Consider the following 25,700-nt stretch of genomic DNA (forward strand, 5'->3'; position numbering starts at 1 on the left):
AGCAGGTAGCAATGTTGGTTGGTTAACAGATGTGCTGCAAAGGGACCCACAGCAAGTGACTTGAGGAGGTAATTTGCTGACCAGAGCAAACTAGATAGTGTTTAAGGAACATTGTGTTAGCAACACTGGAGTTAAACATTTGCACAAGTTAGACATGACACTGAGGGACTCAGTCAAAAATCTAAATAAAATCACCTTCTCGAGATAATGATTGAGTATAAATAAGGTTATGTTTTAGTCACAGGTATTTTTAGTAAGAGTCATGGTCAGGTCACAGGCAGTAAACAAAAATTCAAGGCCCATGACCTGTCCGTGACTTGTATTATATACCCCTGACTAAATCTTGGGTGGGAGGGCTGCCTGGGGGAGGGGGGTGCAGGTACCTGTGGGAGGGCAGGCTGGGGGGCACGGATGGCAGTGCGTAGCCTGGGACCCCTGCTGGTGCTGGGGGCTGGCAGGCTCCCTACCTGGCTCCTTGCAGCTCCCCAGAAGCAGCGACATGTCCCTCCCTCAGCTCCTAGCATTGTGTGCTGCCCCCACCCCAAGTGCCAGCTCCGCAGCTCCCATTGGCCAGGAACCACAGCCAATGAGAGCTGCAGGGTTGGTGCCTGTGGGCAGAGGCAGTGGATGGAGCTAGGAGCTGAGGGAGGGAGATGTCGCTGCTTCCAGGGAGCCCCACAAGGTAAACGCCACCCAGAGCCCTCACCCACTCCCATGCCCCAACCCTGAACCCCCTCCCACACTCAAATTCCTGCTGCTGCTGCTGGGGGCAGTGGCCCGAGACTGCTCCAGCAGCAGCCGGTGTGGCTGGCCCAGGGACTGCCCGAGCTGCTCAGACAGCCCCCGGGCCAGCTGCACCAGCCACTGCAGAAGTCATGGAGGCCCCAGAAAGTCATAGAATCTGACAAACTCACAGCCTTAAGTATAAGTGTTGTTCTGTATTGTGCTTTGATTCTGAAAACCTGAATGATTATTATCACAGTTCACGGCAACTGCATAAATTCCTCCTCTATGGTGCCTCAAGGGTACCCATTCTAGGCTTCCAGCTTCTCAGCTGTCATCTCTCTTAGGCAGAGACCTGCATCTCTCTCCCTCCTGACCAAGAGTTTTTCCAGGCTGCACAGTTCCCAGCCTATACTAGGATATCCCCAGAATGTCTGCACTTTGCTTTCTCTCCGAAGGCTTACAAACAGTTGTAATTGCCAGCTCTTTATAAGCAAGCATGTTCTTGAGAAAGCATTAGAGAAAACATAAAAAACTATAAAAGAACCTACATGCATGCTAAAATCTTATCAGAGGTCACTCATAAGTCTTATGGCACCTCAGTAGGTCAATGTCCTTCTAACCCAGGGGTAGGCAACCTATGGCACGCGTGCCGAAGGCGGCACGCAAGCTGATTTTCAGTGGCACTCACACTGCCCTGGTCCTGGCCACCGGTCCGGGGGGCTCTGCATTTTAATTTAATTGTAAATGAAGCTTCTTAAACATTTTAAAAACCTTATTTACTTTACATACAATAGTTTAGTTATATATTATAGACTTATAGAAAGAGACCTTCTAAAAAGGTTACATGTATTACTGGCACGCAAAACCTTATATTACAGTGAATAGATGAAGACTCGGTACACCACTTCTGAAAGGTTGACGACCCCTGTTCTAACCCTTTCCAGGAAGGATTGCGACCCCCTTTGGACAGAATATCCTGACCATTTGCTGGATCAGAAACAGGCCTTAAGTCAGCTTAAACTCAGGTTATTTATCCAAAAGTCTTCTATCCATTGGTCTCTGGATAATCCAGTTTGAATTAGTATTGCATAGCCTCTCCAGGTGATGGTACTTCTCTGGAGGTGTTACAACCTGAGGGAATTTGCCTATTCTCCCCTCCCCATTGTTCTTATTTCCTGGAGGAGCTGTGGTCACCTTCCCACATGGAATTATACACAGTCATGGCCCACAATGATACAGTCACTTAACACAGTAAGATCTCCCAAATATATTGCATGGAATTGCTGTATCTGTTAGTTATATCAACCAGTATTCTAGTTTGTTGGCCAAATCAAAGTCACTACTATTGTTGTCTTCTTATACCCTATATTATTAGTTGCTGTTGTTAATATGTAACAAAACTCTATATAACTAAATTCAACTCTTGAGGTCTTTTCTTTTAAGCAATTGAAATTAAAAGAACCCTAAGAAAGGTGGTACATGTAAGCAGTCCCTTGCAAGCTGCTGGCATCTTGTCCTGGAAAAGTCCTGCAGGTCTCCGCCCCCACCCTTTTTTGTGGCGCATGTGAAGTACTTCCTTAGACTGTTTACAGCAAGGCGATAATACATTACTGATCTTGGCCTGGGGACCACACAACTTGGAGAGATACTGGTACACAGACTTTGAACATGGAAATAGCTTGCTAGATTGCCCCAGGAGCCTGAAAGATTGCCTGTCTGCTTCTAAGGTTATGTCTTCACTACTGGCCGGATCGGCAGGCAGCGATGGATCCAGTGAGGATTGATTTATCGCATCTAGTCTAGATGTGATAAATCGACCCCCGAGTGCTCTCCCGTTGACTCCTGTACTCCAGCTAGGTGAGAGACGCAGGCAGTCTCGACAGGGGAGTGGCAGCAGTCGACTCACTGTGGTGAGGCCACCACAGTAAGTCGATCTAAGTACATTAACTTCAGCTACGTTATTCACGTAGCTGAAGTTGCATAACTTAGATCGATCTCCCCGTCCCCCCAGTGTAGACCAGGCCTAAGTGAGTGCTATGGAAACAAGGATCTTTACTCAGTAAATAAGGAGTCATTTTGAACATGGGAAAGAATTGATCACTTACACTTCTGTAATTTGATGATGGTGCAGCTTCATGGAGAGTGGATCCCCATGTGCCTCTGTTCTGGGCACAGACTGTCTGAAGTGGTCCTAGTCTTTACACTTTCCTCTGGAGCCACCTTCTGGAGCTGGGAACTGGTGGTCAGAAAGAGACTCTTTCCTGTCTTTCAGATTCTAAGACTCTTTTCCCCTAGCAGAACAAGGGTTTAATGACTGATGGTCAAAAGACTCAATTCCGATTGCACTTAGGGTGACCATCTTTGGATGGAAATAAGGGAAAGTCACATGAAAAATAAAAGAACACTTTAGGGAAACAATTTCCCTTAGAATATCATGTATTTTTCTCGCAAATGTACATTTCTATTGCCCTCAAATGTACAATGGAATTATCATTAGCTTCAATTTAACATTTAAAATGGTACTTAGGATCGGTTTTAATACATTTCAATGCATCTTAAAATAAGGGACAAAAATCAATGAAATAAGGCAGGTGTCCCTTAAAATAAGGGATGGATGGTCACACTAATTCCACCACTCCCTGAAATCTGAGCCCACTTTCCAGGCAGTCAGAGTGAGGGACTGTAGGCTGAAAGACCGACAGGCAAAATTCCCATTACACTGCAACCTGAGTCAGGGCTGCACAGGAGGAACAGGCTTCTCTGGAAGCCTAGAGATGCTTCAGGGTGAAGGAGTGGTGAGCATGATACAGACCACTGTGAGAGCCTTTGCGTAGAAAAGCCGCAGTAAAACTCCCTCAGGGGGGAGAAGGCAAAGAAGTGGTTTAGCCCTTGATTGTCACCCCTACTTGTTCATTAATATTAATTGCTGCCTTGTTAAGGAGACATTTGTGTTTGCCTATTTGGGGCCCAGTCTCTAGGGTTTGCAAGACTTACCCCTGTGTAGAGGAAGGTGAGCTGTGTAGGAGTCTTGCTTCTCTCAAGGAGCTGAGGGTGCACTTGAGTATCTAGGGGATGGGGGAAACAGGACTTACCCTATAGACAGATGGTATCCTCTATCTTAGACTCTCTCCCCAAGTGCTCAGAAGGTCCTGATTGGGCTTTTCAGGAGTTTGCATAACTCCTCAGGATTTGGGTGGGGACAGGGACAGGACTTGAGATGCTGATCTGACTCTGAGGCCTATGCCCTAGCACATCACGCTCTGTAAACGCTGCCTCACAGAGGGAGCACCACCACTTAGGCCTGATGTACACTTAAAACTTAGGTTGACATAACTATGGTGCTCAGGGGTGTAGAAAATCCATGCCCCAGAGCATCATAGCTATGCTGACCTAACCTCGAGTGTAGACAAAGCTAGGGTCAACAGACTCATAGGGTTAGAAGGGACTACAAGGGTCATCTAGTCTAACCCCCTGCTAAGATGCAGGATTTGTTGTATCTAAACCATCCAAGACAGATGGCTCTCCAGCCTCCTTTTGAAAACCTGCAGTGAAGGAGCTTCCACAACCTCCCTAAGCAGGGTATCCCACTGTGCTTACAGTTAGGAGGTTTTTCCTGAGATTTAATCTAAATCTGCTATGCTGTTGCTTGTCCTGCCCTCTGGGGCAAGAGAGAACAACTTACCTCCACCTTTTTTTATGGCAGCCTTTCAAGTATTTGAAGATCGCTATCATCTCCCACCATAATCTCCTCCTTTCAAAATTAAATATACCCAGTTCCTCCAGCCTTTGCTCATATGGCTTGTATTCTGTCCCTTTGATCATCTTTGTCACTTACCTCTGGATCCTTTCCAGTTTCTCTACATCCTTTCTATACATTGGTGACCAAAATTGGACACAGTACTCCAGCTGAGGTCTAACCAGCGCCAAGTAGAACGGTACCATCAACTCCTGTGACTTGCATGCTACACCTCCATTAATGCAACCTAAAACTGTATTTGCTTTTTTTGCAACAGCATCGCATTGCTGACTCATGCCGAGACTGTGATCCACCACAACTCCCCCATTCTTCTCAGCAGTGCTGCTGCCAAGCCAGGTATCCCCCATTCTATATTTGTGCATTTGTTTCCCTCCCGCCCCTCCAAGTGTAGTACCTTACATTTGTCTTTGTTGAATTTCACTTTGTCGTCTATAGCCCAGGTCTCCAATTTATCAAGATCCCTCTGAATTTTAGCTCTATCCTCCAAAGTATTGGGAACCCGCCTAACTTTGTCATCTGCAGATTTGATCAGTATGCTCTCTATTCCTACATCAAGGTAATTAATAAAGATATTAAACAACACTGGACCTAGAACATATCCCTGTGGAACCCCACTTGAGACCTCCCTCCTATTTGACATCATTCCATTAAGAGTTATTTGTTTGGATGGTTGTTTTGATTGGTTAACCAATTATGTATGCACTTAATGGTAGTTCTGCCAAGCCCATATTTCTCTAGCTGTGGACTCATAGCTATGCCGTTGTAGCACCCTAGCATAGATATGGACCAAGACAGCTCTGCCATGCCTGACGGAGAAGAGTCGGGCAGGGGCAGGGGCTGAAGCAGATCCAAGTTGTTAAAGCCCCCACACTGCCAAACACCTAATACAGGGGGAAAGGAAGAAAGACTAAGTACTGCACAGAAAAATAAAAATTAAAGTTATAAAACAAAATGGGTAGGTGGAAACTAAATTTCCAACTGGTTTAACTATCAGAGGTAGAAAATCTGGTAGCCTGAGCAGAAGAGTAGGGCTTAGCCCTGGAGCTTTCCAACATTGGACCACCTCCAAGTTCCATAGGTGGAGGGCATTAACTCATTAGCAGTGAATAAGGAGAGAAGCTGAGTGACAGAATGAGATGTTGTGCTTGAAGAGGTAAAGTGGCATAACTTGCAATCCGAGACTTGCTGTGAATACCACCAGACGTTGCTTAAGATTAGTATACAGGGTAGATCCAAAGGAAGTCTTGTGGAAGAACTGTAAGCTCTTACACAGAAATGCTCATGTTGCCTCTCTCTTAGTAAGGAGTTTAATGGTTTGGGAAGAAAATGCATCTAGGTTTCCTTGGGAACTTCAGCTCCAGATTTTTCCCTCTGCTAGGGGAATAGCCTCTTCTGGAATACTCTTGCTAGTGATAGATTTGCTATGTGGGATTTGATAGTGAGGATCAAGGCCTCTCTGAATTCTCAGATACTAATTTCTCTGATTCCTCAAACATCTTCAACACCTGTAAATTTGGATACACAGCGTGTCTGTTTAGGATGGCCAATTGCTATAGAATCATAGAAATACAGGGCCAGAAAAGACCTCAAGAAGTCATCAAGTGCACCCCCCTGTGTTGACAGAAACAAGTAAACCTAGCCAACCCCTGACAGATATTTGTCCAACCTGATCATAAAACCCTCTTAATGATGGGGATTCTATAACCTCCCTTGGAAACCTGTTCCAGATCTTACTACCCTTACAGTTAGAAAGTTCTCTCCTAATATCTAACTTAAAATGCCCTTGATGCAGATTAAGCCTTCTTGTCCTACCTTGAGTAGAGATGGAGAACAATTGACCATCCTCTTTAGAACAGTCCTTAACATACTTGAAATCTTGTCACGTCCCTCTCAGTCTTCTTTTCTCAAGTCTAGGCATGCCATTTTTTAAACCTTTCTTCAGAGATCAGGTTTGCTAAACCTTATCATTTTTGTTGCTCTCCTCTAGTCTGTCTTCAATTTGTCCACATCTTTTCTGAAGTGTGGCACCAAGAATTGGACATGGTACTCCAGCTGAGGCCTCACCAGTGCCAAGTAGTGCGGGACAATTACTTACCATATCTAACATAACACTCCTATCAAATATCACCTCAGAATATTAGCCTTTTTCACAACAGCATCACATTGTTGACTTTTTCAATTTGTGGTCCACTATAACCCACAACTCCTTTTAAGCAGCACTACCACCTAGCCAGTTATTCCCCATTTTATAGTTATGCATTTAATTTTTCTTTCCTAATTTTTAACTTTGCACTTAATCTTTATTGAATTTCATCTTGTTGAATTCAGACCAATTCTCCAATTTGTCAAGGTCATTTTGAAGTCTGATTCTGTTCTCCAATGTGCTTGTAATTCCTCCCAGCTTGGTGTAAATCTGCAAATGTTATGAGCATACTCTCCAATTCATTATCAAAGTTATTAATGAAAATATTTAATAGTTCCGGACAGAGGACAGAACCCTGTGAAACTCCACTAGAAGTGCCCTCTAAGTCTGACAGCGAACCATTGATAACTACTCTTCAAGTCTGGTCTTTCAACCAATCATGCACCCGCCTTACAATAATTTAATCTCAATTGCATTTCCTTTGTTTGCTTAGGAGAATGTCATGGGGGACTGCGTCTAAAGCCTTACTAAAATCAAGACATATCAGTTACTGCTTTCCCTCTATCCACTAGGCCAGTAATTCTGTTAAAGAAGAAAATTAGGTTGGTTATTCCTTATAACTATTGTCCTTTAGGTTTTTACAAACTGATTGTTTAATAATTTGTTCCAGTATCTATCCAGATATTGAAGTTAGGCTGACAGGTCTATAAATCCTAGGCTCCTCTCTGCTCTGCTTTTTAAAGCTAGGTACCATGTTTACTGTACTTTGTCCAGTCTTCTGGAACATCTCTTGTCCTTCAGGAGTTCTCAAAGATAACTTAACCGTTATGAGACTGATTCAGATACTTTCTTAAATGTCCTAGGACGAATTTCATCAGGCCCTGCAAAACTGAATATATCTAAATATTCTTTAACCTATTCTTTCCCTATTTTGGCTTGCATGCCTTCCTCCTTGTTGTTAATATTAATTGTGGTGTGTCATAAACAGATAGTTAAGGGTTAAAGTCTCTTTTACCTGTAAAGGGTTAACAAGCTCAGTAACCTGATGAACATCTGACCAGAGGACCAATCAAGGGACAGGATAATTTCAAATCTCTGTGGAGGGAAGGCTTTGTCTGTGTCCTTTGTTTGAATTGCCGTGCTCTCTTTGGATCTAAGAGAGGCCAGACATGTCTCCAAGTTCTCCTGGAGTATTTCCTACTATCCAGTATAGTGAGTATTAGAAAGGCGAATTAATCTTCTAATTAATTTCTGCATTTGCAATTGTGTGGTTGCTGGAGAAATATCTTTATTTCTGTTTGCTGTTACTTTGATTCTTCTGAGGAGGGCGGGGGCAGCCTCTCCAGGCTTCTAAGTTAGACCCTGTATTTTTGCATCCTGGTAATACAGAGATAGTGTACTTTTTTTTCTCTCTTTAATAAAATCTTTTCTTTTAGAACCTGAGTGATTTCTTCCCTTGTTTGGATTTTCAGGGGAAGGGGAGGGGGAAAAGTAAATCCCTCTTTGTTTTGATTCAAGGAGTTTGAATCAAGGTATCTCTCCCAAGGACAAGGGGAGGGGGAAGAAGGTGGGGGGAATGAATTATTTCCCTTTGTGTTAAGATCCAAGGAAGTTGGGATCTGTGTTCCCCAGGGAAAGTTTTGGGGGAACAGGGAGTGTGTCAGACACTTAAAACTTGACTGGTGGCAGCAAGAACCAGATCTAAACTAAAATTCTAGTTTAGAGGAGTCCATGCAGGTCCCCATCTTGTGAATGCTAAAGTTCAAAGTGGGGAATAAACCTATGACATGATGAGTATCTAGTGACCATTAACCGTCTAGTCTGAAGCAAAATAGGCATTAACCATCTTGGCTTTCTTGATGTTGTTATTAGCTCTCCTTCCTTGCTATATAAAGGACCTACAGTTTCTGTTGTCTCTCTTGCTCCTAATATATTTAAAGAACCTCGTCTTATTGCCTTTTATATCCCTCGCTAGGGTAATTCACTTTGTGTTTTAGCTTTTCTGATTTTGTCCCTACATGCTTGTGCTGTTCTTTTGTACTCCTCCTTTGCAATTTGTTCGTGTTTCCACTTTTTGTAGCTTTCCTTTTTGATTTTCAGGTAATTAAAGATCTCCTGATGGAGCCAGACTGGCCTCTTACTATTCTTCCTCTTTCTTTCACAATGGGATAATTTGCAGTTATGCCTTTAATACTGCCTCCTTGAAAAGCTCCCAGCTCTCCTGAACTCCTTTATTATCTTAGACTTCCTTCCCATGGGACCTTCCCTACCAGTTCTTGGATTTTCTTAAAGTCCATTATCCTTATTCTGCTGCTCTCACTCCTTCCTTTTCTTAGAATCATGAAAGCTATCATTTCACAATCATTTTCATTCAAATTACCTTCAATCTTCAGATTCACTATGAATTCTTCCCTGTTGGTCAGAATCAAATCTAAAATGGCTGTCCCTATGCTTACTTTCTCCACCTTCTGAAACAAAAAAATTATCTCCAATACATTCCAGGAACTTATTGGAAATTTTGTGTTTTGGCATTTTATTTTTCCAGCAGATATCTGGGCTACCAGGTCTTGTGTTTGGATGTTCCTGTTTGTTCTAGAAATGCCTCTTCCACCTCCTCTTCCTGATTTGGTGGTCTATAGTAGACCCCTATCATGGTGTCACCCCTATTATTTTTACCCAAAGACTTTCAACTGTTCTGCCTTTCACCTCCTTTATCAGAACAAGTGTATATATTCTTATATAATGCAACACCTCCTTCTTTTTTATCATGTCTGTCCTCCCTGAACATTGATGGGTATAACACAACTTCCTTGAATCCACTCAGTTAGGAGCCATTACTCTTGCCACAAATCACATCAAGTCCCAGGAAAAATTGCTAAAAACATTTTACACACATCTGCAAGGACCTGATCTGAATGTAAATCCAAGACTTCACACCCAAAGCAAGATTCATATCCCTATGCGATGAGCCATTTGATTGCCAAGTAGTAAATTTTCCTTACTAAGTACATGAATCATTTCTTGTCTGAATAGCCAGTTGAGGCTTTGAAATTTTGGTGTACTGTCCTCATTTTTATGGTCTTTGGGATCTTTTGGAAGGTTTGACTATATCTTTTATTGGTGGGACGAGTGCTGTACCAAACTTAGGTTCTTAAATTTAGGAAATTTTAGGTTTTACATAACATTTCAGTTTAACATTTGATTTTAATCAGAAGCACACTTTTTGGACCTGATGTCCTCAAAGCAAGAGAAGCAAAATTAGAGTAAGTGAAAGCAATATTATTATTAAAGAGCTCCTCACCTGCAACTGGCTTCCTGTCTCCTAGGAGTCAGTGTTTTTAGGTTTTTTTTTTTGGGGGGGAGGGGGTGTTTCTCCCTTTCGATAATGTGTATGTTACTTACCCTGGCTGTTTATAGGAGAAAGATAGCACATTACGCATAGCTCAGCCTCTGAAGCCCCATGCACTGGCAGAGCAAGGGTCGGTGGCTTGTTGGAAGCAGGGCATAGCGCCCCCTCTGATGCTCCTGAAAAGCAGTGTACAGCACCTCTTGAACTTGGTTCAGTGCTTACAGGGCTTCTTTGCTGCTGTAATGCAGGGCAAAGGGAGTCCAGTCAAGAAGTGCTATACTGGAGGAACTAGAGGGTTAGAGCGTCAGTACTCCAGTAAGTCCACAGCTCAGAAGAGGGAGAGAAGAACTAGAAGCTGAAATGAAGTTTCTACTGTATAAATAAATAAATAAATTTGTTAAAACAAACTGGTTGGGAGAAACTGAACTGCCAACTTGTTCCTCGACCTGAGGCAGCAATTTTGGTGGCCTAAGCCAAAGGGAAGGGCTTAGTCCCAGAGCTCCCAGCAACAACAGTGGATCGCCTCCAAATTCTAGAGGTAGGAGGAATTACCCATTCGTTATGAATAATGAGAGGAACTGTGCAGCAGAAGTCTGTTGCCTATAACATTCAGCGTTGCCTCTTGCTAGCATTTTCCTTTCAAATCAGTACAAGTAATTTCCTCTGTATCAGACTGCTTTTAAAGGACAGGATTTAAACAGTTCTTTATTATTGGTTTTCCTGCTTGTAATGCCTCTGAGACCCCGTTATGGATAACAAGGCCTCTGAAAATAAGGACTACTTGGGAGGAGAGTGCTGGGATTCTGGCTGATAACTACAAACCAACCATCACTTTGCATGGATCAAAAGTGATGTGATTAGGAATGATCTTTTCAAAAATTAATTAAAACAATTCAGCATTTGCAACTTTCTTTCACATTATAAGTATCTATCTAAAGTGGGTCAAATATTTAACACCTCCCCGTTTTTTTTTGTTAACAAAATGTTTTTCAATACAGTTCTCTCCCTGCCCTAAAGAGAGAACCAATTTCTTCATGTATGTGCATAAGCAGTTCCTTATTTAGAAGCTGTTTATGTAACACCGTATTTATTCCTCTTTCTAGTTCTTCAGTCATTGGAGTGGCTTTCAACTTCCTGGTTACAGACAACAAAACAGATATTTTAATAAAATGTTGACCTTAAATTCAGTGCTTTTAACAAGATGTATAATGTAAGTGAAAGATTTAGATATTTTACTTTTTAAGGTAGCATATTGAAGTTTCAGTTTAGTGTATTATCTGAATCATCCTCTTCTCTCTAGTATACTGCACAAACATGTGTAAGCAGACAGAAATAATCATATGGAGTATGTCACCAGTTCTGAATTAAATGAAGGATTATTCTGCAAAGCTCTTTGAACCACATCACTAACATAGAAACGTAGCACAAATATATTTTTTGACCGTGCTTTATTTTAATATGAGATTTAGTACAAATTGGTAATTAAAACGATTTTACTTGCCCAAGGTCCTGTGTATAAGAAGTCATAGAATCATAGAAGATTAGGGTTGGAAGGGACCTCAGGAGATCATCTAGTCCAACCTCCTGCTCAAAGCAGGACCAATCCCCAGACGAGTCCTCTTTCTCTTGTGTCTCCCACTTCCAAGTTTGTAGCTAGTGCCATGGAGATGTATTTTGTTGAAGAAAGGCAAAGTTATGACAATGTAGATCTTTTCCATGAGAGTTTTGCATAACTAGTTCTTTGTGACTTGCTGAAAGTTATTAGAAATTGAGATATAGAAAACCAGTGAAAAAAGACCTATTTCTTCAAACTTTTTAAGCTCTGTAAGACTCAGAAGGATCCATGAATGTGGCTCAAAATCCAGAACCATGCCCAGCTCACTCTCAATCATTTGATTTGATAGATTCAAAATATCCTCTGCAAATATATCCAGAACAGAAGTTTATTTAACATTTCAGTAGTGTTTTCAATAAAGAGAACTACATTTGTCAGTTCAAACAGAGCCTTTGAAAGAGGCATTTCTTTGTAAATCTTGCTTGACAGGGAAAAAGTCCATCTAAATTAATTTGATACAGAACTAGAGTGGATCCCAATTTCAAACATACTAGCTGACGTAAGCCAGAGTGTTCTCGGTTTCATTCAGGGCTCTCATGAATACTGTGGTATGATGGCCTTAACTCTGAAGAAGACTTGTTTTTTCCTCACTAATACTCTAAAATCTGTAGCAAATACAAGTAAATATCAGAGTAAGCAACAAGCACAATAAAGAACACCGAAGCAGAGGAATATCATCCTGTGTGAGATATCCATAGTAGGTCAAGTTATCTGTCACAAATAATGTATCCTTTTCCTGATCAATCTGAACAGGATTTTTACTAATTTATCCATTATGCAGAATTGCTCAGATATGTTGTGCAAACTTGTTTCAACCTATGGATTTGTTCACAAATGATTTGCTGCAAGCATTTAAGTATTCAAAATTTGCTATTTGGGCTGCGTGATTGGTCATTTAAGTCATGGGTGGTTATTTCTGTTCCTTGGTTTTAATAACCTAACTTTGAACAGTAGAACATCTCAAGAAACCATTTGGGCGTTGGTTCTCAGGGAGTGGGCAAAGAGCCCTTGAAGAAAGAAAAGGTAAAAGTTTTATGACATTAATTTTTTTCCTGTCCTCCTTTGTACAAGAATGAGCATTAGATTTGATTAGTCCTTGGACTGCACATTTAAAGGATACTTGGGTTCCTTCCCAATTAAGAAAGGCGTAAGCAGTATTTCTTGACTGTTTACATTCTTCATAGTCAATTCTCCCAGTCATGACGTAATTGTATTTGCATGTATACACACATGCTATTTGGGAAGGGTACAGTAATCTGTCCTATGTCTTCTTTAATTGCTAGACTGCCACAGTTCTGGCCAGGTAGTATGGGAAGCTGCTGTGTATTCCCCACCACTGATATAGCACACATTTTTATATATTTGCCAGGTCACAACTCCTTCAATTTTGATAGTTATACAGCTGAACATGATCATTTTAAATTCTATGAATTTATTCTATTTATAAAAAATGAAGTTATTAGTTGTACACAAATATATATTTGTATGAAGTACAGACCAAACAGCACATTTATTAAGACACAACAAAGAAGGGTTGTTTTGGTAGCTGATCTGTGAGCAAGTATTAATTTCTAAATGAATATATCTTCTCCAAATATACTCTCCTAAATTATATCAATTCAATTTCTTTAGTACATCTGGGGAATTCACTCTCACCTGTTCTCTTTGTTGCAATAATCTGGGATATTCCTTTCAAATCTTGTAGCAGTTCCTGTTTTGATCTCCTTTTTCATTACTGTAGGTGTATCTGTTTTTGGATTATACTTTGATAATATCTAAAATAAAACATTAAAGGGATTAAAGAGGTAATTTATCTGAGCAAGAATTCAAAGCATGACTATGGTTTATACATTTTCAACTGAAAGCAGCAAAGAATTTCCAGATTCAAATCTGATAAAATGAAGTAGTCTTTCCACACCACTGATCTGATAACAGAATGCAGATTCCACAGGCACAAACACACACAAGTAGTAAGTAAAAACAACCTGCAGAATGTCTTCTGGTATCTTTGTTATTTCTGGAGGTGGAGGAGTATTAAGGAGATTTTCATAGTCAGATAGTTTTGGAAGAGAGGGTCTTCCAAGATGTTCAATATACTTGTCAGAACTTAAAATAGGAGGAGCACAATCTTCTTTGTGTTGTTTAACTGTCATATCAATCTCTGGCAGTGACTCAGCCTTGTTCCCCTTTAATGGCTGTATAAAAGATGATAATCGTATTCAAATTTATAGTAAAATGTCTTCAGCTAGTTTAGTTTTATTAGAATTAAGAATGCTATTAATTACTTCAAGTTGATGTTACAGTTCTACATTGATACACTTGCCAACAAAAGCAGTGTGGAAAGGGAAGGCCATTACTGACTCATTAAAAAAATTATATCTAAGTACATTTTCACCTGTCACGGAATAAATATGATTACTAAAATGATATTTAAGCACTTACTTTACTTTCTGTTTTTAGCCAGCCTGTTCCAAAGTCTGGAAGAGTGGGTGTTGCTGTCTGATTAGAAATATTTGATTCTTTCATCTTCGGGGATTTGGGTAAGATGGTATTGTCCTTTCTGGAAGGAATTTTCAGACCAGGAGTGCAGAACACAGGTATCAAAGGAGAAGCCAGGCAATCAACAGCTAAAATAATGGATATGAATAATAATTTTACATGCTTGAATACATAGGGCATTTATAACAATTCAATTTTACAATTCTGTATTAGAGACTGAAGTAATAATTTGTGTGTATTTACACATCCCAAAACAGCATGAAAGTATAATACTAGCTGACCATTTTACCACTGTGAAGACATAACTAAATTAGAAGGATCTTTAAGGTTAGATGCTTTAGTCAATCTATACAATGCAAATTTTAGGTTCAAGTCCATAGCAATATCCACATTCAAGAACCAGTTCTCTTGCTTAAAACATATCTATATCATATTTCTGAACAAATCTCTTACATAAACGTATCTTACATTTTTCCAAATTTTAAATATGCCAGTGTACAATTTTGCTCTAAGATCTTCATACACCTTCTGAAGTATGTCTCATTTTTCTCTTTTAAGATACTGTACAGCTATCTTGAAAGAGTTACAAGTTATAATATCAGGTCAGCTTGTTCTAACGTAACTTCATTCTGTTCTTTTAAACTTTTAATAAATAAGTTTAAAATTACTGAAGCAACGATTAAGTTCTGAAGGTGAAAGACTCACAGAGTAACATATAGTCTTTGTGGATGATGGTGTTGGAGACAGGAGAGAAAACCAATATTTATCTTTAAGTCTGGATGCTAGATTTACACACCGCCAAACCCACCTTCTTTTGTACCCTTTCAAAATAATTTTCTGAATCCTTATAATGCAAACAAATATCAAACCTTAACTGTCAATGCAGAAAGTTTACTTCAGAATTAATTGAAAATTACCACTATTAATTCCAAATAGTTTGAATTTACCATTTTCGCTAGGTGTTTTCATTGCTGGTCCAGGAGTAACCATGATTTCCCTGGACTTTGATGTTTCTGCTGCCACACACATTTCATTATCATCTTCCTTAGGAAAACTACAGATTGGGATTAAAAAAATACATCAAAAGTGATATTAAAATACCATAACTATGGTTCCATGATTAAAGATATATAGTCAACTTACTAAACGTTTATATAGCAGTTACACCCAGAGGCCTGATCACGATCAGGATTGTGCTAGGCACTGGCCTGCTAAACCCAGGGTTGAGAGTTCAATCCTTGAGGGGGCCATTTAGGATCTGGGGCAAAAAAAAAATAGTTGTGGATGGGTCCTGCTTTGAGCAGGGGGTTGGACTAGATGACTTCCCGAGGTCCCTTCCAACCCTAATATTCTATGATTGTATAAATACATAAGACTACACACATTCTCATCCTCAAAGAAAGCTATGGCTCAAATCCCGCAGTTCATAGCATACAAGTGCAGCAATCTATCCATGCTCTATCAATTGCCCAAGAGATTTGAAACCTAGTCATTCTGAAGAAAAAAAAAGTTAATAGTTGTTTCAGGTTGTCTTATCCCACACTTGATCTGATTTTAGAGTCCATATTTCCATTTTATTTTACATTGTCTCTCCCTCTTGCCTGAAATCTATACAGCAGAGGAGGAAGATTGGCAATGAGAAAGACAGAGGAAGTTGTTTCCCAGCCCTGTTTTCTCTATGACCACGGATTCCATAATTGTCTAGCAGGGATTCTTGAACCTTCCCCTTAAACATAAGGTACTGACAGGTCTGATCTGATATGAGAATTCCCATGACGATACCTGAAGTGCTGTTGTATGATTTTAAGTTGATGTCTCTTTAAGGTTGCAACCAGGTTCCATTTTAAGACCCATATATTTATCTCCCTACTGGCTAGAAAAGTTAGTTTGGCTTGAAAATTGCCAAAGTTACTCAAAACCAAAGAGAATTTTTTTCCCCCTAAAGCTTCAGGAAAACTGATCAAGCTGTTTGAGTTACAGGTTACTTTACACTGATTATTTACTTAATAGCGTTCCATGAAGGTTGCAACACGAGTTTCATTACAAGACCCATTTTCATATTCCTTATAGTTTTGCACAGGAAAAGTATTTCTAGCTAAAAAAATTGGGGAAATACTTTAAGTATACTAGAATTATTTTTGAAAGCAAGTAGTCAAACCATTTTAAGTTATAGGTGTTTAAAAATGACATTGAATAAGTCTACTTTGTGTCACTCTGGCTACATACATATCTCAAACTTTATACAGATTCTTCCCATTAAATTAATAAACTAATTAAATTTTACAGAGTCTTATTTACAAAAATTAGCCTGCTTAAAAGCATGTAAAGTCTTTCTGCACACTTTCTGCACTATACGCCTGACAAGAAAGAGTCCAGGAAAGAGAAAGTGCAAGAAGAGGATTGTTATCCTGCAGGGCAAGTGAAACAAAGATTAAACAAACTACAGTAACTCCTCACTTAACATCGTGCTGGTTAATGTTGTTTCATTGTTACATTGCTGATCTATTAGGGTACGTCCATACTACCCGCCCGGATCAGTGGGTAGCAATCGACTTCTCAGAGTTCGATATATCGCGTCTCATCTAGATGCGATATATCGAACTCCGAACGCGCTCCCGTCGACTCGAACTCCACCGCCGCGAACGGCGGTGGCGGAGTCGACAGGGGAGCCGTAGACGTCGATCCCGCGCCGTGAGGACGGGTAAGTAGTTTGAACTAAGGTAGTTCGACTTCAGCTACGCGAAGTTGTGTACCTTAGTTCGACACCCCCCCCCCCCAGTGTAGACCAGGCCTTAGAGAACATACTCATTTGAAGTTGCGCAATGTTTGCTTATAACGTTGTTCGGCTGTGGGGGCTTGGAACCAGGGTGGGCTGGCAGCCTCCCATCAGCTCCCCTCCACCACCCCCAGCGCCACCCACCCGCCGGCAGCCCCATGGAGCAGCAACTCCCCTCTTTGCTCCCCACGCCTCCTGTCTGCAGCAATCAGCTGTTTCGTGGTATTCAGGAGGCTGGGGGGAGGAGCAAGGATGTGGCACACAGCTTCACCCCTTGCCCCCTGAAACAGCTGATTGCTGCAGGTGGGAGGCGCGTGGAGGGAGAAGGGAGATTGCATGCTGTGTCCTTGCTCCTCCGCCCTAGAGCAGTGGTTTTCAAACTGTGGGTCGCGACCCAGTACTGGGTCACAGAACGTAAGGCACTGGGTCGCAGCGCCCTGGTCAGCACCACTGACTGGGCCGTTAAAAGTCACATTGTCAGTGCTGCCTGGCTAAGGCAGACTAGTCCCTACCTGTTCTGACACTGCACTGTGCCCCGGAAGCAGCTGGCAACAGGTCCGGCTCCTAGCTGGGGGGGGCGGGGGAGGGGCTCTGTGCACTGACCCCGCCCCGCTGGGAGGATGGTGCCTGTGGGCGAGAGCCACACAGAGCTGCTTGCGCACCTCCGCCTAGGAGCAAGATCTGGGATGCAGCATGGTCCGCGGTACCAGGACAGCCAGGAAGCCTGCCTTAGCACCCCTGCTGCGCCGCTGACTGGGAACCGCCTGAAAAGCCTGCGCTCCAACCTTATGCCCCAAATCCTCTGCCCCAGCCCTGAGCCGCCCCCAACCCAGAGCCCTCCCCCACACTCTGAACCCCTCATTCCTGGCCCCATCCCGCAGCCTTCACCGCCACCCCTCACTCCCAGCTCCGTTGGGTCACGGGCATCAACAATTTTCTTCAACTGGGTAGCCAGAAAAAAAGTTTGAAAACCACTGCCCTAGAGCCACAAAACAGCTGATTGCTGTGGGCAGGAGGCGCAGGGAGGGAGGCAGTGCACCTCCTGACTGCAGCAATCAGCTTTTCACGACATTCAGGAGGCTCTTGCAGGGAAGAGCGAGGATGTGGTGTGCTTGAGGGAGGGGGTGGGGCCTTGGAGGAAGGGGTGGAGTGGGGGCAGGCCTCGGGCAGAGCTGGGGGTTAAGCACCCCCCCACACACACTTTGGAAACAGCAGCAAGAGGAGCAGCTGAACAATCCATCCTCTTTCACCCTCTGACTCCACCACCTCACCCAAGCTTCATAATCATTATTGCTGAGTACAGTATTTAATTGTTTGTTTAAAACTTATACTGTATATAATGTCTTGTCTGGCAAAAAAATTTTCCCCGGAACCTAACCCCCCCATATTTACATTAATTTTTATGGTGAAAGTGGATTCGCTTAACATCATTTCACTTAAAGTTGCATTTTTCAAGAACATAACTACGTTAAGCAAGGAGTTACTGTAATCTAAACTCTACAAAGCAGGGAGTGGTCATATATACACACACATACGCCACACAAAGAAAACTGTTGACAGTATATGCAGTCTATCAACCGTAACTCAAAGTTAGCAAACAGTAAGAAGCAAGGAAATAAAAAGTTCAGCCATTCAAACACTTCATTTAGTTTCCTTTCAAGCTGAACCACTTTCACCTTTCATAATCCACATATTATTACTTTAATTCTGAACACTACCACTGTGCAAGCCCTAACTCCAGTCCTGGTTACTGGTTTTATGCTAATCTACTTTGATTTAATATAGGGCTTGTGTGGCTAGCACAACTTATACCGTATATAGTTCCGTGTACAATTTTGAATTGGTTTTGTAAGTAAGAGAAGTATGTTGTCAGATTGCCAATTGATAGCTGTGATTTTTTTTTTTTTAAATAAAATGTTTAGGAAAAGATGATGTGTGTCAGCAATTGTTCTAAATGTAATTACAGTTACAGAACTGAAGTCTTAATTTATAGATGCATTGGTATATTTATGGGCACAGGTAAGGCGGCAGATCATAGTTAATATGTTTTGATTTTTTCCCATAGTAACAGGAGATAGAAGCAAAAAAGAAGTGTGATTATTAAAAACTAAATACCCAGTGAGGTTCACTAGCTGACACTACTTTCAACGCATTCTTTGAAACTGACTAGGTTTTGAATTAGCATCCCTTTAAACACAGTACATGGAAAAAACACAGCCACAAAAAAAGTCACATCAGTCACAGCATAGTGAGCTCTCTCATTACTAAAAGTTCAATATTATGAAATACGAATACAAGGGGCATGTTTGTGCCATTTACAGAATGATCCAGACATGAATTGAGACTTGTTCCTTTACAAGTCCACAGAGTGGGGAGAAAAATAGCAGCCGCAGAATAGCCAATGGATGGAATATATATGGGAAATCATCATGTCAATTTTTCCTATGTATAGAAAAAGGCAAAATAACAGAATTGCCTGTGCTTGTAGTATTTGCAATTAGAGCCACTGATTCTAACATACATTGGCATCATAGCAAGAGCATAATGTCTGTCTGGAGATTTGATTTTAAAAAAAATTGAATTTTAACATTGATCAAAAAAAAAATCCACCTACTCAGTAAGTGTGAAGGAAAAACAGACAACTATGCTGTGATTACTGTTAAATTCTATTACAAAGTTTCCATTTGAGTTTTAAATGATAATATAAAGAGTCAATTATAGAAGTTCCATGGAACTAACACTGACTTCATAATTAAAGTTGTGACAGTTTTCATTATCAGCCCTTTTCATAGAACCATAGACTAAGGTCAGAAAGGACCATTATGATAATCTAGTCTGACCTCCTACACAATGCAGGCCACAGAATCTCACCCACCCACTTCTGTATCAAACCTGTGTCTGAGCCACTGAAGTCTTCAAATCATGGTTTAAAGACTTCAAGGTGCAGAGAACCTTCCAGCAAGGGTGACCCTTTTTTGTCATCCCATATACTAACTCTTTCATTAAGTGAAATAAATCATTAAGAGAAACTGAGTTGTAGAATTTAAAAGGACATTGTGAAAAAAACAAAAAACACTTCACCTATTTTAGTAACCTCACTTTAGATTATTACAACCAAAATTATGTTAAAAATATAATTTATTTATTATGCTGTGCATTTCTTCTGTTTCATTCAGCTATGGACAATGAGGACCTGACTTTTAAAACCAGGTGTACCCATTTTAGAAGTCAGGCTCTTAAAAATACCAGTTTGACTTTGAAGTTCTCCATGCTGCCATGTTTGTGTTGCAGCTACTACAAGGGAGTATCTATCTGATAAAAACCAATATGTTCATGGCTATTGAAAAATTGTAAACATTTTTATCCATCTTTGGTTTTCTGAAAAATTAGTTTCCAAAAAACCAAAAACTGGACTACATTACAGCTGGTAACTGCTTTTAAAAGTGCTAACTTAAAAAAATAAAAAAAACAAAATCACCTTTTATTCCCCATCCATAACTCAGACAGCATTATCAAGAAACAGCTTTAAATCAGTTCTCAAATGATTACTGCACAGGACAATGTTTATTAATGTCTGAACCCAAATATGAGGTTAATGAAAGCCAAGGTCTTCAGATTGTCACTGTCTGACTGTCTCTATCATGTGGAACCTACTCAAACTGGAAAATTTAAAATCTTTAGTATCCAACACAGCAGTGTCTGGCACAGCAAAGAGGTGGTGTGTGTGTGTGTGTGTGTTTCCAAATGCAACACTAACAAAGCTGGAAATCAATATGAAAAAAAAAGGATCACCTACCATCAGAAAATTACAAGAAACTAGTACAATCACAGAGGCAACTACTACAGAAAACAAGGATAGTCTGAAGTTAAAAACATCTACTTACTTTTTTCTTGTCTGAACATTTTTATTAATAAGTGCCATTGTATAGTCTTCATTCAAACACATGGTATGTTCACTAATGCCAAAATGTTCAAGCTTTGGAGTTAAACACTCATAATCATCCATCTTTAATGTACATTTTGGTGTTTTGGGCACTATATATGGGGTCTGTTTGGGAGTTGGAATTCTATTTCTTGAATCTTCTTTATGCATATTTGTCTGGGGTTGTACATCAATCATATCCCAAGTTCTGGAGAATGCGTACTGTGAAAGACCGAAATCTGAAAGCTGTGGGTTACGCAGGGGATCCTTAGGCACAGATGTTTTCCCAATACAAGCAGGAAAGCTAGACATATCTTCCACTCTCTCTTGATCAGAGTTAGCTTGGTCAGATACCTCAGATGCATGGTTAACTTCCTCCTTGTCCTCCACTGTTTTATTAAAAACAAAGGATACGTCAGAAATGTCAGTTACCACTTAAGAACTGTTTTATGGACTAAGAAAACAAGACACTGACAAAGAGTTAATAGAAAACTGTGAAAATGTGCATAAGCACAATGTAAAAAAATCAAGAGGAACGAAGAAGATCCCACTGCAAAGGTAACTGATTGCCCAAATCCTACGTTCAGAAACTAAGACACTCAAGAAAACAACACTTGCAAATTCCTACAAATTATAGCAACTAAAAGAAAGCCATTCAACTGACAGTATAAGTAGCAGGAGTGCCAGTGGTGACATTGCTGAAAATGCTTTAGTATTGCACATATTTACTGATTTTCGTTAAAATTTAATATAATACCTTTAAGGGTTTATATTAATCCTCAAGTATTACTGGGATTTTTATATCAATAAGGAGTAGACTGGGGAAAGTTGAGACAATATTAAAGAAGAAGAGAGACAACTAGATAATCCTTTGGTTTTGTCTAAGGCCTTTGTCTATGCAAAACTGGTTTAACACTGTGATTTTAAAACAATTTAATTAAACTGGTGCAAGCCGCTGGATGGACACTTATTTTGGTTTAAACCAGCTTTATTTCAGTTTGATTTAAGCTAAACTGGAAAAAGCCATTCAAACCAACATAAGAGTACAGGGGTATGAACTGATTTAAATGAAACCAGTACAATAGCTCATGTAGACAAAGCCTCTGCTAGGATAACAAATTGGGTTAAGAAGATGCGTTACATGTTTTAACATGCTGTTAGTTACCAGTTAGTATTCAATATAGGACAAGACAGTTATGTTTAGAAACAACATCAAATGGGATTTATTAACTCTAGAACCTTTGTCTTTTTGTCCATGTGTTTATAGCACCCAGCACAATGGGACCCCAAATCTTTGGGTACTACTGTAAAACAAATACTACTATGGTCCACATTAATGACACCTGAAATGAAAGACAGATTACAAGGTCAGGGAGTGTAATTTTATGCATGTTACTGTGATATTTAACTTGTCCATGCAACAAGGGTAAAAATTTCAAGTTGCATACTATTTCAAGGGTTTACGGACAGACCTACTGTTAGACATGTTAATGCAAAGAAATCTGGCTAAGCCTGTATAATGTTTTGTAACTAGTTCATAATATTAACACATTTGGTCTGTGCTTTAATACAGAGATGCTTACAATTAGGGCAATGTTTGATCAGAAATCATATTTTTAATCTTCCAAAGGTTCTACAGTATTTTCAAGTAGTATTACCTGAGTTATCTTTAACAAGTGGTTGATAACCATATTTCTGGAACAGTTCTCTTATTTTTTCAAGATCTGTTGTATTTCTTTGCATCAGTACTTTAATGGCTTTCATGATATCATAAGTTTCTTGTCTTTCAGAGCGACTCTGATCAAGGGTAGCGTTAACATCACCCTTTGAAGGAAAAAAGTAGAGGTGAGTTTTAAAATACTAATTTACAAATAGTTTGTTCTTCCCTAGTTTTGTTCAAAGATCAGTGGGAAATAAAGTATACAATATATTTATTGTATGCTTCATCAAATGAGTGAGTGTATTGAATCTATGAATTCAATATTTAAATACCAGAGTGAGAAGACAGTAGACAAAATATTTGTATATTTAAAAATCTTTTTACCATTTTTAACCACTATCTGAAAGCCTGAAACTGGGATCTGTTTGCTTACTAAATTTGGTTTCACAAATTGGCTTATTATAAATTCAGTGCCAGCAACTCTATAAACAAAGAATTTACTAAAGTAATTAGTTTGGAAAACAAATAATTAGGACTTGCAAACTGAAAGAAAACAAGTCAAATTCTGAGTTGTTAACATTCATGAGTTAGAACTGTAAAATATTTAATATATGATCTGTAAAGTTATGGAAAATAAAAAGATACATTGTTGTATAGTTTGACAAGCAAGTGATGAGTCAGTCATTACCTTTAGAGTCCTGACTTCACAATGCAGGTCATGTAAAACTCTCATTGGAGATTCATCTTCATATTCTTCAATATGCATGTTAATGGAAAACGATTTTGGAAGAAAAACAGAGGTTAATATCTTTTCATAAAGTTAGTCGGTAATCTCAATTATTTCTACCATAGACATATACTTCTATTAGATTCAACAAGAAAAACAAAACAAAAACAAACAAATAAATAAATATATAAAAAAGAACCAAGTGTAATATTATAAACCAAATGCCCCACATATCAGCGTGACAACTGACATTATACAGGCTGCAAAGCCACAGGGGGAAGAGGAGAGAAATTGATGAGGTTCACTCCATTACTAATTGATTTAGGTTCACTCCATTACTGCTCCTGTGAATGATGCTAGAAAGTCCTGTTTATAGAAGCAGTATCACCACAGGTATAATCTACTCCTATAAGAATGTTTTGTGAAAATGTGGGATACCTGTGCCAAATTTCACCTCTTATCAGGGTTAACCTTCAACTCAGATTGGCAGAAACATGGATACAAACATCTATACCTGCAAAAAGCAGAATCTAGTACCAGTTCTGACTTGTTTACTTGCATACAGATGCCAGTGTTTCCCACTTATGCATGCAGAAGTCAAAAGCAGACAAACGTTGTCCCTTATACTGGAAATTGAGGTTAATGTGAATAACTGAAGCAAGAGGGAACATCTGCTATGTGACAAGACACGGCAATGTACAGACCAGGAAAAGTATGAGTTGATAAATCAAATTAAAACCTTGAATCAAATGTGCAGATACACTATAAAGCAAGCAAGCAATGAAAATAGATAGACAAATAGCACAGGACAGGCTGGATCAATAAGGACAATACAAGCAGCAATAGTTTTACAATGAAACAGAAAACGTAAGTAAAACCTACTGACTTTAAGGATTAGAGGTAATGGAACAAGGTACTGAATTGTCATCAAAGATTAAATAGAAAAACAACTTCATTAATGCAGAGGTAAGGTTGCCCGGTGGTATCTCATGCCCCTCCAAAACTCCAAGTTCAGCAAAACTCAAACTTGTGAAAACGAAGAAATACGAAGTTGAGATACCTGCCCATGCAATTTTAACTCTGCCCACCAGGAGCCCCCACTGGTATTATCTGCATGCTCCAGAGCTGCGTTCGTTGTGTTAGATGTAGCTGTACTGAATGGTGGAGAAATTAGTTGGAGCAGCTTGGAAGAAGAGCGATTTTGATATGAGGCAACATAGGAGGCTGCAGTCTCTGGGGATTTGAGAGTGCCTCTCCTTGACCCCCGAGTGTGTGATCAAAGAGATGCAAGTGTACTTGAGAAATCTAGTATCCTTCATTTCAGCACTGCACTCTGTAAGTTAAACTGGCCTGCTGAACTTGAATGTGATTGCTCATCCCAAGCATGAATAAAGTGGGAAGGGTTGAGCACAAGGTTAACCACCTAGCCTCAAAAGACCCACACTGATTATAGAAACAGAACCAAGGTATCATTCCAGTAAAAATGGCTGCTCAGCAAAGAACACTGCTGAGCCCGCATGCTGCATGAAGGCTCCTGGTGAAACCACGTCTGTGGAAACCAGGACCCTGAAAAGTTTGATGCTGGCAGCAAGAAAACACTTCAAAGTTTGTTACTGAAACATGAGAATGATGTTTCAAATATCAAAGATCATGAAGGAAATGGACAACATTCGATTAGAAATTCTGGCCATCAGCGAGAGCAGACTGACAGGTGAGGACAAGAAGCACTTCAAGCAAGAGAAGCCACATCTCATTTATTCAGGTTATAATGACAACAATCAATTAGAGGAAGTAGTGCTCATTATGGCTGATTCTACGCAAGGTAATCACTCATCAATTGGGAACATATAACCCAGTGCATCATATACTCCAGACTCCAAACCAGATTCTTAAAAATGTCAATCATACAGTGCTATGCTCTGACAGAGGAACATGGCAATGACAATGAAGATGAGTTTTAAAATTGCCTCCAAAGAGGATTGGCAGAATACCAAAACATGACTTACTCCTTGTGATGGGTGACTTTAATGCTATAGTAGGATGTGACAAACTAGGAATGGAAAGAGAAATGGGTTGGGAGTCATCAGTCCAAATGGTAAGACTCATAGAATTGTACTTGGTGTCCAACCTAGTTCTTGCAAGCACCCAGGTCCCTTACAAAGACATACACAAAGAAACATGGAATTCACCAGATGGCAAAATGACAAACTAGATCAATCACAGCCATATGTGTGAACTTTCCCCGGCGCCAGTGGGTGCTCGTGCCCCTCCACCCTTTTCCCGCCTCCACCTTTTCCCACCCCCATTCCAATCCCTTTCCCAAAGTCCCCGCCCCAACTCCGCCCACTCCCTGCCCCATTGGACCCCTTCCCCAAATTCCCACCCCAGCCCTACCTCTTCCCTGAGTGCACTGCATTCTCCCGCCTCCCTCCCAGACAGGCACGCGGCATGCTCAGGAAAGGAGGTGAAGGCAAGCTGGGCAGGGGCGGGAGCTGTTGGTGCGTGCTGAGCACCCACCAATTTTTC

The 25,700-nt window shown here is 40.3% G+C and overlaps 1 protein-coding gene across 9 annotated transcripts in view; it reads right to left on the reverse strand.

Annotated features, from left to right (window-relative positions):
- The window catches only part of SKA3 (spindle and kinetochore associated complex subunit 3), a 58,121-nt gene that overhangs the window by 20,231 nt on the left and 12,190 nt on the right, over positions 1–25,700 (reverse strand). For 4 of the 9 annotated variants that reach the window (XM_039519363.1, XM_039519369.1, XM_039519366.1 and 1 more), the window contains exons 3-10: positions 23,136–23,200; positions 22,446–22,611; positions 20,750–21,176; positions 15,037–15,143; positions 14,033–14,217; positions 13,576–13,785; positions 13,247–13,365; positions 11,425–11,893 (exon numbers count right to left, since the gene is read on the reverse strand). In XM_039519363.1, coding sequence (XP_039375297.1) covers positions 11,860–11,893; positions 13,247–13,365; positions 13,576–13,785; positions 14,033–14,217; positions 15,037–15,143; positions 20,750–21,176; positions 22,446–22,611; positions 23,136–23,200 — 1,313 coding nt within the window. In that variant the 3' untranslated portion in view covers positions 11,425–11,859. The other 5 variants (XR_005592513.1, XM_039519368.1, XM_039519367.1 and 2 more) reach the window with 5 other exon arrangements.

This window comes from Mauremys reevesii, linkage group 1 (assembly GCF_016161935.1).
Source record: "Mauremys reevesii isolate NIE-2019 linkage group 1, ASM1616193v1, whole genome shotgun sequence".
In the NCBI taxonomy this organism is placed as follows: Eukaryota; Metazoa; Chordata; order Testudines; family Geoemydidae; genus Mauremys; species Mauremys reevesii.